A 14,774-nucleotide genomic window follows, 5' to 3' on the forward strand; every position below is an offset into this window, starting at 1 on the left:
ATGATTGGAAGAATCAGCCCTCCTTTCCCTGGACGGCTTACTCTTATTAATACTGAATATTACTACACCATGATTGGAAGAATCAGCCCTCCTTTCCCTGGACGGCTTACTCTTATTAATACTGAATATTCCTACACCATGATTGGTAGAATCAGCCCTCCTTTCCCTGGACAGCTTACTCTTATTAATACTGAATATTACTACACCATGATTGGAAGAATCAGCCCTCCTTTCCCTGGACGGCTTACTCTTATTAATACTGAATATTCCTACACCATGATTGGTAGAATCAGCCCTCCTTTCCCTGGACGGCTTACTCTTATTAATACTGAATATTCCTACACCATGATTGGAAGAATCAGCCCTCCTTTCCCTGGACGGCTTACTCTTATTAATACTTTATATTCCTACACCATGATTGGAAGAATCAGCCCTCCTTTCCCTGGACGGCTTACTCTTATTAATACTGAATATTACTACACCATGATTGGAAGAATCAGCCCTCCTTTCCCTGGACGGCTTACTCTTATTAATACTGAATATTCCTACACCATGATTGGTAGAATCAGCCCTCCTTTCCCTGGACAGCTTACTCTTATTAATACTGAATATTACTACACCATGATTGGAAGAATCAGCCCTCCTTTCCCTGGACGGCTTACTCTTATTAATACTGAATATTCCTACACCATGATTGGTAGAATCAGCCCTCCTTTCCCTGGACGGCTTACTCTTATTAATACTGAATATTACTACGCCATGATTGGAAGAATCTTGCTGCCAGTGATAATCATGACAGATTTAGTCACGGATACATTGTAGAAGAGGAGTCAGACCCACGTTTACAATGTTTTCTCCAACGATAGAGAGCAGGAAGTTTGCCGACAATCTGATCCAGTCAGAAGATTAGTTTAAAATAGGTCAGCTTACATTTTGTAATATTCTATAAGCAATACAATTATTTGTATCATACTATGCACGATCCAAAGTGTGTATTTTATTTTTGGCATTTTTGTAAATTGAATCTTTAATCCAAAAATAAGTCTGAAATTCTGTATAAATATACTCCTATGTATGGACAAATTATTTTTGTTGTTGTGCATAGTGATAACATACAAGCTCGGGGTGCTCCATTCGCAATCCTCGAGCATCGTTTTTTTAATAGGACAGAGAAGCAAGAAATTCTGAGAAAATGTAACAAAGTAAAGGTGACAGCGCCCACTCGTGGACATTGGTTAATATAACTACACAATAATCTGATGTTTTGTACAACAGCGCGTTTTAAGTGGGGTGGGGGGAGAAACACAAACATCTATTATATATATATATCAAATATCTGCGGACATTTTGAGAAAATTCTGCTCATGACTTCTGCAAGATGAGGCATCTGTCATGTTTAAAATCTCGACCAGTGGTATAAACACATTATAAAACCAAATAAAACCACCCCCTTAAGGGTACAGGGAGATTAAAAGGGAAAGCAGCCATTGGTTTCATTGAATCAGTATAGAAGGTAACATACAAAGATACAAATGACATTTTCAGGAGGATTAACATGATGCTATTACGGCTGTGAAAATCAAACAAAATAATTAGTGGGGAGTATTGTCAGCCCCCAGAAATCATGACATCCATTGTACGAATAGTAAACCATCAGACACTTTAAACCAGCCAGTTACCTCAGACAGTTCTCCAAGTAATTGCTGTCAAGAAAAGTATACAAGAAAAACAAAAAAAAACAAAAAGAAGGAAAAATTTATTTATAAAGTGTTACAAAAAGTAAATGTGAAAACAATTTCAATTTAACAATTTTAATGCCACATTGCTGGAGCCAGACTCACTAAACGCTAGTTTGGGAATGTGGGGTGTTGCGTTTTGAGAGCATAACTAGCAGGAAATCTCATTAGATTATAGTTTGCTCTCGTGTCATAGACCTTATAGTGCATATATACAGGAAGAGAAAAAAGTATTTGATCCCCTGCGGATTTAAAACGTTTGCCCACTGACAAAGAAATAAATCAGTCTGTTGTTAATGTTAATGGTAGGTGTATTTTAACAGCGAGAGACAGAACAAAAAAAAAAATTATCCAGCAAAACACGTCAAAAAGGTTAACTTGATTTGCATGTCAATGAGTGAAATAAGTATTCGATCCCATATCAATCAGCTAGATTTCTGGCTCCCCGGTGTCTGTTAATGGGATTGCTACTAATCTCAGCTTGTTACCTGCATAAAAGACTCAATCAGATTCCAAACTCTCCACCATGGCCAAGACCAAAGAGCTGTCCAAGGATTTTAGGGATAAGATTGTAGACCTACACAAGGCTGGATTGGGCTACTAGACCATCGCCAAGCAGCTTGGTGAGGTGACAACAGTTGGTGTGATTATTCACAAATGGAAGTAAGACAAAATAACTATCAGTCTCCCTTGGCCTGGTGCTCCATGCAAGATATCACCTCGTGGAGTTTCAATGATCAGGAGAACGGTGAGGAATCAGCCCAGAACTACACGGGAGGATCTTGTTAATCATCTTAAGGCAGCTGGAACGATAGTCACCAAGAAAACAATTGGTAACACACTACGCTGTAAAGGACTGAAATCCTGCAGTGCCTGCAAGGTCCTCCTGCTCAAGAAAGCACATGTACAGACCCGTCAAAAGTTTGCCAATGAAAATCTGAATGATTCAGAGGAGAATTGGGTGAAAGAGTTGTGGTCGAATGAGACCAAAACCAAGCTCTTTGGCATCAATTCAGTTTGGAGGAGGAGGAATGCTGCCTATGACCCCAATAACACCATCCCCACTGTCTAACATGGAGGTGGAAACATTATGCTTTGGGGGTGTTTTTCTGCTAAGGGGACAGGACAACTGCACTGCATCAAAGTGACGATGGACCGGGCCATGTACTGTCAAAATCTTGGGTGGGAACCTCCTTCCCTCAGCCAGGGCATTGAAAATGGCATGGATGGATATTCCAGCATGGCAATGACCCAAAACACACACCTAAGGCAACAAAGAAGTGGCTCAAGAAGAAGTACATTAAGGTCCTGGAGTGGCCTAGCCAGTCTCCAGACCTTAATCCCATCAAAAATCTGTAGAGGAAGCTGAAGGTTTGAGTTGCCAAACATCAGCCTCGAAACCTTAATGACTTGGAGAGGATCTGCAAAGAGGAGTGGGACAAAATCCCACTGTCACAGTTTGACCTCTGATTGCCAACAAGAGTTTTGCCACCAACTACTAAGTCGAAGGGGTCAAATACTTATTGCACTCATTGACCTGCAAATCAATGTAACTTTTGTTTTTCTGGATTTTCTTTTTTGTTATTCTGTCTCTCACTGTTAAAATACACCTACCATTAACCCCTTAATGCCGTTACAGCGTTCTATGCCGTCCCCATTATAATGGGCTTTAAAGCCGTTGCGGCGGCATAGAACGCTGTAACGGCTGAAGCCCCCAGGAGGTGAGATTTACTTACCTCAGCCGCGATCCTCTTCGGGAGGACTGCCTGACAGCCCAGGCAGCCCTCCCCCGGCAAATGAGGCCCCCGGGGGCCATGTGATTGCTCTCAAAGAGCGATCACATGGCCCCCTCTAGCTGGCTGTGGATCTGCCAGCAGGGGGACTGTCTGAAATGTCAGACAGTCCCCCTGCTGGTGGGAATTATAAACAAAAAATCATTAGACATGTTTTAAAATAAATTAAATGTATTTCTATATATAGTGTTTGTGACTAGTCACTTAGTCACAAACACTGGCCAAATATTAGTTTTTTTCACACAAAAACAAATATGAATGCTAACTTTGGCCAGTGTTTGTGAATAAGTGGCTACTACAAAAGACTGAACATACCCCACTTGCAATACCTTGGGTAGTCTACGTTTGCAAATGGGATGCCATCATGGGGGTAAATCTCATTCCTGGGCTACCACACCGTCTCAAAGGTAACATTACTAATCAGGCAAATTTCAATGTGAAAAAACTGAAAAATGGAATGGGCTATATTTGACCCTTTAACTTTCCAAAACACCGTAAAAACTGTTAATGGGGGCTACTGTTGTACTCGTTAGACTTTGCTGAATCCAAATATGTGCTTTTTTGCAGTAAAAGCTAATAGTATTATGACATTTACAGCTAAACAGAACAACAGATTTTTTACATTTCGCACAGATTTTTTGATTTTATTCATAATAGATTATGCTTCATATACAAATATTTGATATGAAATGAAAGCCCTGTTTCTCCTGAATAAACTGATATCTATTAAGTGTGGGTGCATATAATATGAAAGAGGTGAATTACGGTTGAACAGACATATACCGCAAATTCCAGTTTTTAGTAAAATTTTGTTTTGATCAGAACGTGCACTATTGATTCCGTTCTGAAGAGGTTAAAATTATAGACTTATTTGTCAGTGGGCAAACGTTCGAAATCAGCAGAGGGTCAAATACTTTCCCCCCCCTCACTGTACAACTAGAATAAATATTTCACAAAGTAATGCAGACACTTAAAACATGTGAAAAGCCTGCTCAGATGGGATTACAATCTATAATAGCATAGAGTAAAGGAACACAGGAGCTTACAATCTAAGAGGGTGCAGGGTAAAATAACACAGGGGCTTGCATTCTAGAAGGGCGCGGGATAAAGGAACACAGGAGCTTTCAATCTGGGAGAATGCAGGGTTTAGGAATACAGGAGCGTGTAATCTAGGAGGGCATGGGATAAAGGAAGGTAGGAGCATACAATCTATGAGGGCCCTGGATCAAGGAACACAGGAGCTTACAATCTAGGAGGGCACTGGATAAAGGGACACAGGAGCTTACAATCTAGAAGGGTATGGGATCAAGGAACACAGGAGCTTACAATCTAGGAGGGCACGGGATAAAGGGACACAGGAGCTTACAATCTGGGAGGGCGCGGGATAAAGGGACACAGGAGCTTACAATCTAGAAAGGCACGGGATCAAGGAACACAGGAGCTTACAATCTAGAAGGGTACGGGATCAAGGAACACAGGAGCTTACAATCTAGGAGGGCGCGGGATAAAGGGACACAGGAGCTTACAATCTAGAAGGGCACGGGATAAAGGGACACAGGAGCTTACAATCTTGGCGTGAGAAGAGACAGGTCTAGACTCTGCGTAAATCACATCTATATCTGCTATGCTATTTAAAATGCAATATCACGGGTGTGTCAGAGTCTGTCCTGCATTATTCTGAATGGCGTAAAGCTTTGATTTTGCATTTATTCCATATTTGTGTCTTGCAAGTTATTTCAGAAATAGCAAAAAATTGGTCCGGGCACTCAAAGGTTTGAATAAAGCAGATTTATTGGAAATCCATGTATCACAAATAAAGAAAAGCTGAATTTAATGGAAACGGCCCTTTTCAGCTATGTAACGATGCAACAATTAATTAACAAGAAATGGCAATAATTACCTCAACTGTGCGTCCACCCGACTAGGCATAAAAACTGAATTTCCAAAGGAAATAAGTATAATGGCGCTGGGTGAATGTCCATGCTAGAGCACAAAAATGTCTGACCTCCACGCATGTGATAAAAAGAAACAATGTCTCGCGCAAAGGTCAGAAACACAACTTACCGTATATACTCGAGTATAAGCCGACCCGAATATAAGCCGAGGCCCCTAATTTTATCCAAAAAAACTGGGAAAACGTATTGACTCGAGTATAAGACTAGGGTGGGAAATGCAGCAGCTACTGGTAAATTTCCAAATAAAATTAGATCCTAAAAAAAATATATTAATTGAATATTTATTTACAGTGTGTGTATAATGAATGCAGTGTGTGCGTATGTGTGTGTGTATGAGTGCAGCGTGTGTGTATGAGTGCAGCGTGTGTGTATGAGTGCAGCGTGTGTGTATGAGTGCAGCGTGTGTGTATAAGTGCAGCGTGTGTGTATGAGTGCAGCGTGTGTGTATATGAATGCAGCGTGTGTGTATGAATGCAGTGTGTGTGTGCATGAATGCAGTGTGTGTGTGTATGAATGCAGTGTGTGAATGCAGTGTGTGCAGGGCCGGTGCAAGGATATTTGCCGCCGTAGGCAAAAAATTTTTTGCCGCCCCCTCCCCCCCCATATGTCCTGACTTCCCCTCCTCCTCCCTCAGTGGTCCTTACCTCCCCACCCCCGTGTTCCTTCACCCCCCCCCCCCAGTGGTCCTGACTCACCCCTCCCCTAGTGGTCCTTACCCTCCCCTCCCCTAGTGGTCCTTACCCTCCCCTCCCCTAGTGGTCCTTACTTCCCCCTCCCCTCCCATAGTGGTCCTTATCCCACCCCCTCCCTCTCATAGTGGCCCTTATCCCCCTTCTCCCTCCCATAATGTTCCTTATCCCCCCCCCATCCCTCCCATAGTGGTCCATATACCCCCCCCCCTCCCTCCCATAGTGGTCCTTATACCCCCCTCCCTCCCATAGTGGTCCTTATACCCCCCTCCCTCCCATAGTGGTCCATATACCCCCCCCCCTCCCTCCCATAGTGGTCCTTATACCCCCCTCCCTCCCATAGTGGTCCTTATACCCCCTCCCTCCCATAGTGGTCCATATACCCCCCCCCTCCCTCCCATAGTGGTCCTTATACCCCCCTCCCTCCCATAGTGGTCCTTATACCCCCCTCCCTCCCATAGTGGTCCTTATCCCACCCCCTCCCATAGTGGTCCTTATCCCACCCCCTCCCATAGTGGTCCTTATACCCCCCCTCCCATAGTGGTCCTTATACCCCCCCTCCCTCCAATAGTGGTCCTTATCCCCCCCCTCCCTCCCATAGTGGTCCTTATACCCCCCTCCCTCCCATAGTGGTCCTTATCCCACCCCCTCCCATAGTGGTCATATACCCCCCCTCCCTCCAATAGTGGTCCTTATCCCCCCCCTCCCTCCCATAGTGGTCCTTATCCCCCTTTTTTTTGTTATTAATTTTTTTTATTATTATTATTTTATTTATTTTTTTTTATATATTTATTTTTTTTCGTCCCCCCTCCCTGCTTGATACATGGCAGGGAGGGGGGCTCTCCTTCCCTGGTGGTCCAGTGGCAGTTCAGTGGGGGGGAGAGGGGGGCTGGCAGAGCTGTACTTACCTGTTCTGCAGCTCCTGTCAGCTCTCTCCTCCTCCGCGCGGTCTGTGCAGCTCCTTCTATCAGCTCACACTGTAAATCTCGCGAGACTTACACTGGGAGCTGACCGAGGTGCTGAACGGACGGCGCGGAGGAGGAGAGAGCTGACAGGAGCTGCAGGACAGGTAAGTACAGCTCTGCCAGCCCCCCTCTCCCCCGGTCTGTATTATGGCAATGCAAATTGCCATAATACAGACAGTGACTCGAGTATAAGCCGAGTTGGGGTTTTTCAGCCCAAAAAATGGGCTGAAAAACTCGGCTTATACTCGAGTATATACGGTATTTATTATGATGGTGCTCAGTTCCATCTTATATTCTGTATGTTAATCTTCATTTTCGTCTCCTCCCATCCGGCTCCGTTGGCTAGTGGTGGTAGTAGCGTGATAAAGACATTGCTTTTTTTTCTTATATGTGGATGTTCATTAAATCTGTCCTTTTCAAACCCTTGAGTGCCAGGACCAACTTTCTGTTATTTTTACAATGCTAAAGAGGTAGTGCCAAGCTAGGCACGGATGCACCCTGGTTGTTTGTTTGCTTTAGAGTGCAGTTCCAGACAATTGCAAGTTATTCCAATCAGATCCTGCATCCAGAGTCCAACATATCTCAGCCATCTCCTACAGTTTGGGTACAAGCTATTTCAGCCACATCCTGCATCCCGAGTCTAGCATATCTCAGCCATTTCCTACAGTTTGGGTACCAGCTATTTCAGCCACATCCTGCATCCCGAGTCTAGCATATCTCAGCCATTTCCTACAGTGTGGGTACAAGCTATTTCAGCCACATCCTGCATCCCAAGTCTATCCTATCTCAGCCATCTCCTACAGTTTGGGTACCAGCTATTTCAGCCACATCCTGCATCCCGAGTCTAGCATATCTCAGCCATTTCCTACAGTGTGGGTACAAGCTATTTCAGCCACATCCTGCATCCCAAGTCTATCCTATCTCAGCCATCTCCTACAGTTTGGGTACCAGCTATTTCAGCCACATCCTGCATCCCGAGTCTAGCATATCTCAGCCATTTCCTACAGTGTGGGTACAAGCTAATTCAGCCACATCCTGCATCCCAAGTCTATCCTATCTCAGCCATCTCCTACAGTTTGGGTACAAGCTAATTCAGCCACATCCTGCATTCCAAGTCTATCCTATCTCGGCCATCTCCTACAGTTTGGGTACAAGCTAATTCAGCCACATCCTGCATCCCGAGTCCAACATATCTCAGCCATCTCCTACAGTTTGGGTACCAGCTATTTCAGCCACATCCTGCATCTTGAGTCCAAGATAACTCAGACGTCTATTACAGGTTGGGTACAAGCTGTTTCAGCCACATCCTGCATCCCGAGTCAGTCATATCTCAGCTGTCTCCTACAGTTTGGGTACCAGCTATTTCAGCCCTAGTGTGCAAATGTGTTTAAAAGAACACTAGAGAGTTAGGAATACAACATGTATTCATTTTTAGCAACCAGGCTCCCACCTCTGTGGAGATTAAAGTACGTTTTTAAACGTACCTTTTCTCCCACGCCGTGCCTGGGCTTGCTCCGCCTCCATGGCTGATATCAATCTTTATGATCTCAGCTAATTCAATATTTTCCCATAATAAATCATTGAGAGACTATTGAGCATGCATGGCAAAAGGCTGTGCCAATCACCATCTCTATAGGTAACATTCAGGTGAACATTAGTGCAGCACCTCTAGTGGCCATCTGAGTGACTGCCCCAAGAGGTGTTACTAGGTGAAAAGGCAGTGTTTACATTACAAAGTCTGCAGGCTATAGACGCAGAAACAATACATTAAGCAGCAGTAGGCCTGGTGACTAAAGTGTTCCTTTAATAACACGATTAGTGATTTCTGTCTGTGGCTCTATATAGTGTAGGGATCAAGTCTATTAAAAAATAAAACTACAGTGTAAACTAGAGTAGTGTGTAACGGGCACAGCTTTCCTGCAAAATAAGGGGCAAAGTCAATGAAAAGATTATTTTCTTAAAAATCCATGCATTTCAACAAAAAGGCCAAAAACAAAAAGCAGTTCGTATCTATAGGGCGCGCTAAACAAGTTTTGTGTGAGCTCCACTGAGTCTGGTCCACAGATGGCGAACACAATAACAATAGGCATTATACTGGGTAAGTGCAGGAGGCCCACTGAGTTCACTCAAAATGAAAGCGCTTCTAGAAAAGAGTAACTCAAAGGAGGTCTTTAGCCACTCCCATCATTCTCAGCAAGGAGCTGACCCAAGGATAACGAGAGTTGAATTGTTGGTTATTAGGAGAATAAGGAGCATCTAAGTATAAAACCATGCAATATAGCAGGGATCAAACTTCACCGCCCCAGGGTGGGCGCAGGAAACCTTACCTTAAATCGCTCAAATTCCTTCTTTGGCATCAACAGCTACCAACACAGGATTAATAATGTCAAAGATTAGGCTTCACGCCATAAAACGATATATATATAAAAATAAAAATCAATGTAGTGGCAGTTTAATTATTTCACCTGAATGGTGTGACTGTATGGCTCCGGGGAGCCATGGGATTGGTCCTGCGTTTTTACTGGGCCCAGGATATTATTTGGCACATAACCAGTAGTTCCGCTAGAGGTTCGAACCTTCCACCATTGTTTCTTATCGTCAATGACCTGAAACAAAACAGCCAAGATCTAGAACCATTCTTTTTCATTCTTTGCCAATATTAAGTTTAAAATGTACTATTTTATCCCAATAAATCTCATGCAATGGAAAGACTATTCACCTTCTCTGAGAACTCCCCAAAATTGGACCGAGGAATGCAATCCATAATATTTCCTCAATAAAATGCATTTTGGGAAATTGAAGAGTGAATGACCACGTCACTCCAGGAATCGTTTACATGATTTTAACAATTGCAAAAGAAACGTGTTTATTGCAGACAAATTGTATAAGCAGTTGCTGCCCAGGCCGGAGGGTAGATCTAAACATCACATGGCCAATAATGCAATCCGAGATCGGAAGAAAGCATTCACAGGAATCTCATCCAGCCAGAGGTAGTACCGCTAAACACGCTGGAGCACCAAGGAAGGGGATTATCGTCTCCTTCCCTGTCCAAGGTAAGCAGGAGAGGGGCATCAGTACATATGGGATAAAATGTTTTCCATCTCTGTGATGTCAATATTTGATAAATGATTTTTTTAAACTTAGTTTATTTTTTTCTGTCCATTTTAAATTTTCTTTTTTGTACCAATGAAAAAAAAAGGTTATCAAATTTGTGCATAGTGGTCATTTTTCAAACATTTTGGTAGTGAAGGGGTTAAAGGAACACTAGTGGTTATGGTGCCTAGAGCACCATAGAAGCATTCCAGCTTCTTACTAATGTCATGTTAGCACAGTTTGACACTTACCTGAGTCAATGGAAATGCCGAATGTCAATTTGTTCGATGCAGCTACTCATTGAACACATTCATTGGAGTGGCCCAATCAGCTGACGCTCTTAGCCAATAAATGAGCACCTCCAGCAAGTGTAAAACTTTACTAAAAAGCTTTTAAACAGATTATGCTAGGATTGCATCAAGCTAAACCTGGCACCATAGCTAGAGCTTGCTTTAGTGTTTATGGCGCTTGGACTCTTCCTTTAAGAGATAATATTCAGTGTGGTGGGACCACTGCCCGTTTGTGAATTGCTGTATGTCATCTCCTGTGTTTTCCCCTATATGTGTGTTTATTCCTATGTTTTACCTGCTCCCCGTTCGGAAGGCTCCATACGAACGGGTTCTGTTCACCTCCCGAACAGGGACGACCTCGATATCTCATTTAGAATGTTAACTTAGAATGTTCACACCTCGTTCAAATGTTTGCACCTCACTAGCGAGGAGAGAAAACCACAAAGGGAAGCCTCAGCACGTGCCAACCCTGGGAGGCGGAACGTTCGTTAAACGAACGCCATCCAAGGGGAGCATTCGCAGATTGCTTCCCACTTCATTCGGCTCCCGAACGATCACCTCCCAAGCTCCATTGGAGTGTTTACACCAATTAATTATAACACTGACAACGTGCAACATAAGTGTGAAACCGCAAGGGAAGTAATTAATGAGCGCTTCCCTGGGTGGCTGCAGTTTGTACAGACGGACGCCGGCAAGGAGGAGCGTTCGTGTCCCGAAAGGAGACACTTCCCTTGCCTGGTTTCACCCAGGGACCCCGCAAACTGAGATGGTTCGTGGCGGTTACTGTTCATGGGGAGATTGGTGGGGACAATGGCGGTTTGGCGGCCTCTCAGTGTCTGGGAGCCCAGAAGGCGTGAGTTTTCCCTGCGCTGAGACTCCCAGGCACAGAGGACCCTGGGAAGAAGACTCACCTGACACGGGAAGTGGGAGACCCTGTATTTGGGTGGCAGGAAATGGAGACAAATGGACTTGGGTTCCGGTTCCGCCAGGAGGCACCTATGAGGGGAATGGCCATGAGAGAGGACATTGTCATTATGTGTGATTCGCCCCTTGCATGGGGAAAGTATAAAGCAGAGTGTGGCCAATAAAATTGTTGTTGTACCCCTGAATCTGTGTGTCGTCCAGTTACTGGGGAAAATGGGTCTCTATCTATTAATCCAGGTCCCGCTACATTCAGGAATTCATTCTGAACAACAAATTCATTTCTAAGGATCCCCATTTGTTTTGACAGACAGATGATGTCAAATTCATTGAATTGTGTTGAAGGAGTCGATAATGTTGCAGTGGTTGTGATTGTAGCGGAGCTCCCTGTACCCCGGCTGGGTACCTACGTCAGAGAGGTTGCTTCCTAGCTGGGACCAGGGAAACTGCTCTCTTAGTCCTTACAAGGACTTTCCCTGTTGCATCTCCCTGCAAGTTGGCTACGTTTTGAGGGATCAAGAAGAACTGTTGGAAACTTTATTTTACTTGGGACTAGCCCATATGGTCATTACATTAACATTGCTGTGAAAACTCAGTAAAATTACAAACAGTCAAATCATAGCAGGCAACATACAGTGACTTATTATAACATAATTACATATTTATAAATAGGTGGGTAAGACCATAATTACAACAAAATGTTACAACAGAATTAGCGATATGCAAATTACCAGTCTTGCTATTCAGGTAGTGCATATTACTACTACACAAGCTCCATAGCCAAATCCACCTAGTTGGTAGCAATCTTCAGCAGTGCAGGAAATACATTTTACAGTACACACACACACACACACTATAAACAATTACATTACACACACCCTGCATCTTTAATTGGTACAGGGTGAGTAAAACATAAGAGAAATAAAGCAACCTACATAAATAGTCTGTCTGAAGGTAGAATAGGGGCTTTAAAGCCAAATACATCAAAGAGTCATAGTCACAGGGGAGGAGGCTGGCAAGCAGGCCTCTCCAGGACCAAGTGGCGAAGGGCACAATAACCATATCCAAAAGAGACATTTGCTTAACCCAATTATCCCCCAGGCGCTAAAATTGCAGATCATAAAACACAAACTATTAAATATACATCCCAAGCATATAGGAACCCTAAAAATGAACAATGGATTCCAAACACCAGGTGCACATCGGCACCACACAGAGCAGGAATGTAAATATGGACGAAGCAATCATCAATTTGTCATAACATAAAAAGAGTTCAATGAGGGGGCGGAGTTTGACCACCAACAAAGGTGAACACGTGAGTCTGCAACTCTCGCTCCCGCGAGCCAAAATCAGTTATATTCTGTGGCTCCCCGCACCCATCCCTTTGCACAAATAACGGGAACCAACCCTAGAACACCCCACCGAACCATATCACTATGGGGTCATGAAAAAAAAAAAAAAAAAAAAAGCTGACGCCTTCAGTTGCCTCCATGTTCTGCACTCCCGGGAAACACAGGCGCCCATCTTCCACACAAGGCCTTGCCAAGTTGGCCTCAGACTCTGAAGCTAGTGACACCTCAGACCGGTCTCAAGCCCCACTAACCAGAAGAGACCTACGCAGCCTACTCCTCGTCACTGAGGACATCAAGGCACATACAGCGGCAGAACTGGAAAAGTGCATCACAGGCTAAAAAAAATAAAAATTAAAATAAAAAAGACCAGGAGGCCTTAACCTCGCGCACCAGCCAAGTGGAAGTGCAAGACACTGATCTCTCCACGCAAGTGTCATCTCAAGACACCGAGATAGGGCGACTCACGGAACAGCTCAACTCCTTCGAAGACAATCTGGAGGACTTAAATAACCGCTCCGAATTGGAGCTCACTATTGAAAGGGCCCACCGGCTCTCAATCCAGCTGCATCTAGGGACATTGTAGTGTGCATGCTGCACTTTGCGACTACAGAGCGCCTCATGACCGCAGCCAGGGAAACCCCACAAACGGTACAGGACTAGTAAGTGGCTTTTTACCAAGATTTGGCCCACTCCACGTTAACCCCTTAAGGACACATCACATGTGTGACATGTCATGATTCTCTTTTATTCCAGAAGTTTGGTCCTTAAGGGGTTAAAGAAACGCAAAGACTTAAAACCGCTCACAGCAGGCCTCACGCTCAAAGGCATCAAATACATGTGGGGTTACCCCTTTCGCCTCATCGTCCGAAAAGACAACCAGACCCACACATTGACGAAGGTATCCGAAATGAAGGACTTTGCAAGAACTCTGGGATTAAAACTCCAGGCGGTCCCTGAAACCACCTCAGCAGCCCCTTGACCACCCACCACTAAAACCTACACTGGCAAACCCATGCCGCCCCGCCAACACGTGAAGCAGCATTCCCCTCCATCCCCGAGGAGCCTGAGAGAATATCCACCGGATTTTACAAGGCAGGGACGTCCGCATGAAATCTCCACTACACTCAGGTCTCCCACCCAGTGGGGCAACACTGTTCTTGTTATCTAGACTTATGTTGACCGATAGTCTTCTCAGTTCTGATATGTATGTTTTCACCTGTGTCCACTTGCCTGTTTTGCCTCAGGTAGCCACACTATTGTCCCTTTCGTTGGACTAGCATTTGTCATACTAATAATGCCCGCAGATCCTGCAGGGCTCCTTAATTCACCCAGATTGTAACACGCAGCATCCGCTCATTATAGGTACGGCGCATCGCTTTCCCTCCATTTCCCCTTTTATTAAAGTTTACTTTCTTCCTTATTGTTGTGGATTTAATGCGATGGGAGGGGGGTGAGGAACGGAGCTGCTCTGGGCTTTCGTGGGGGAGGAGGGAGGGAAATGGGGGTGGGAAGGGCTCGGCCCATCTAGTCTGCCCAATTATTATTATTATTATTTATTTTTTTAATGCTTTCATTGGTCCATGGCCTTATCTTATAGTTAGGATAGCCTTATGCCTATCCCACGCATGCTTAAACTCACTCACTGTGTTAACCTCTACAACTTCAGCTGGAAGGCTATTCCATGCATCCACTACCCTCTCCGTAAAGGAATACTTCCTGATATTGTTAAACCTTTTCCCCTCTAATTTAAGACTAGGTCCTCTTGTTGTGGTAGTTTTTCTTCTTTTAAATATAGTCTCCTTCTTTACTGTGTTGATTCGCTTTATGTATTTAAATGTTTCTATCATATCCCCCCTGTGCTGGTACCTAACCCCACTTAGATACAAACAAATGGGTCGCTCAGACTCAGACCTATGCTGGAAAGGGTGTGGCCAAAGGGTGGGAGTGGTGGGAGTGCCCATTGTTGACTCTGCCATGGCG

The 14,774-nt window shown here is 44.2% G+C and overlaps 1 protein-coding gene across 4 annotated transcripts in view; it reads right to left on the minus strand.

Annotated features, from left to right (window-relative positions):
• Window positions 1–14,774, minus strand: part of EPS8 (EGFR pathway substrate 8, signaling adaptor) — a 168,620-nt gene that overhangs the window by 56,959 nt on the left and 96,887 nt on the right. For 2 of the 4 annotated variants that reach the window (XM_063446599.1, XM_063446602.1), the window contains 3 exons: window positions 9,604–9,744; window positions 9,466–9,501; window positions 1,680–1,703 (listed from right to left, as the gene is read on the minus strand). In XM_063446599.1, the coding sequence (XP_063302669.1) occupies window positions 1,680–1,703; window positions 9,466–9,501; window positions 9,604–9,744 (201 nt within the window). The remainder of the gene's footprint in view (window positions 1–1,679; window positions 1,704–9,465; window positions 9,502–9,603; window positions 9,745–14,774) is intronic. The other 2 variants (XM_063446601.1, XM_063446600.1) reach the window with 1 other exon arrangement.

The sequence above is a fragment of the Pelobates fuscus genome, chromosome 3 (genome assembly GCF_036172605.1).
Source record: "Pelobates fuscus isolate aPelFus1 chromosome 3, aPelFus1.pri, whole genome shotgun sequence".
NCBI classification, from domain to species: domain Eukaryota; kingdom Metazoa; phylum Chordata; class Amphibia; order Anura; family Pelobatidae; genus Pelobates; species Pelobates fuscus.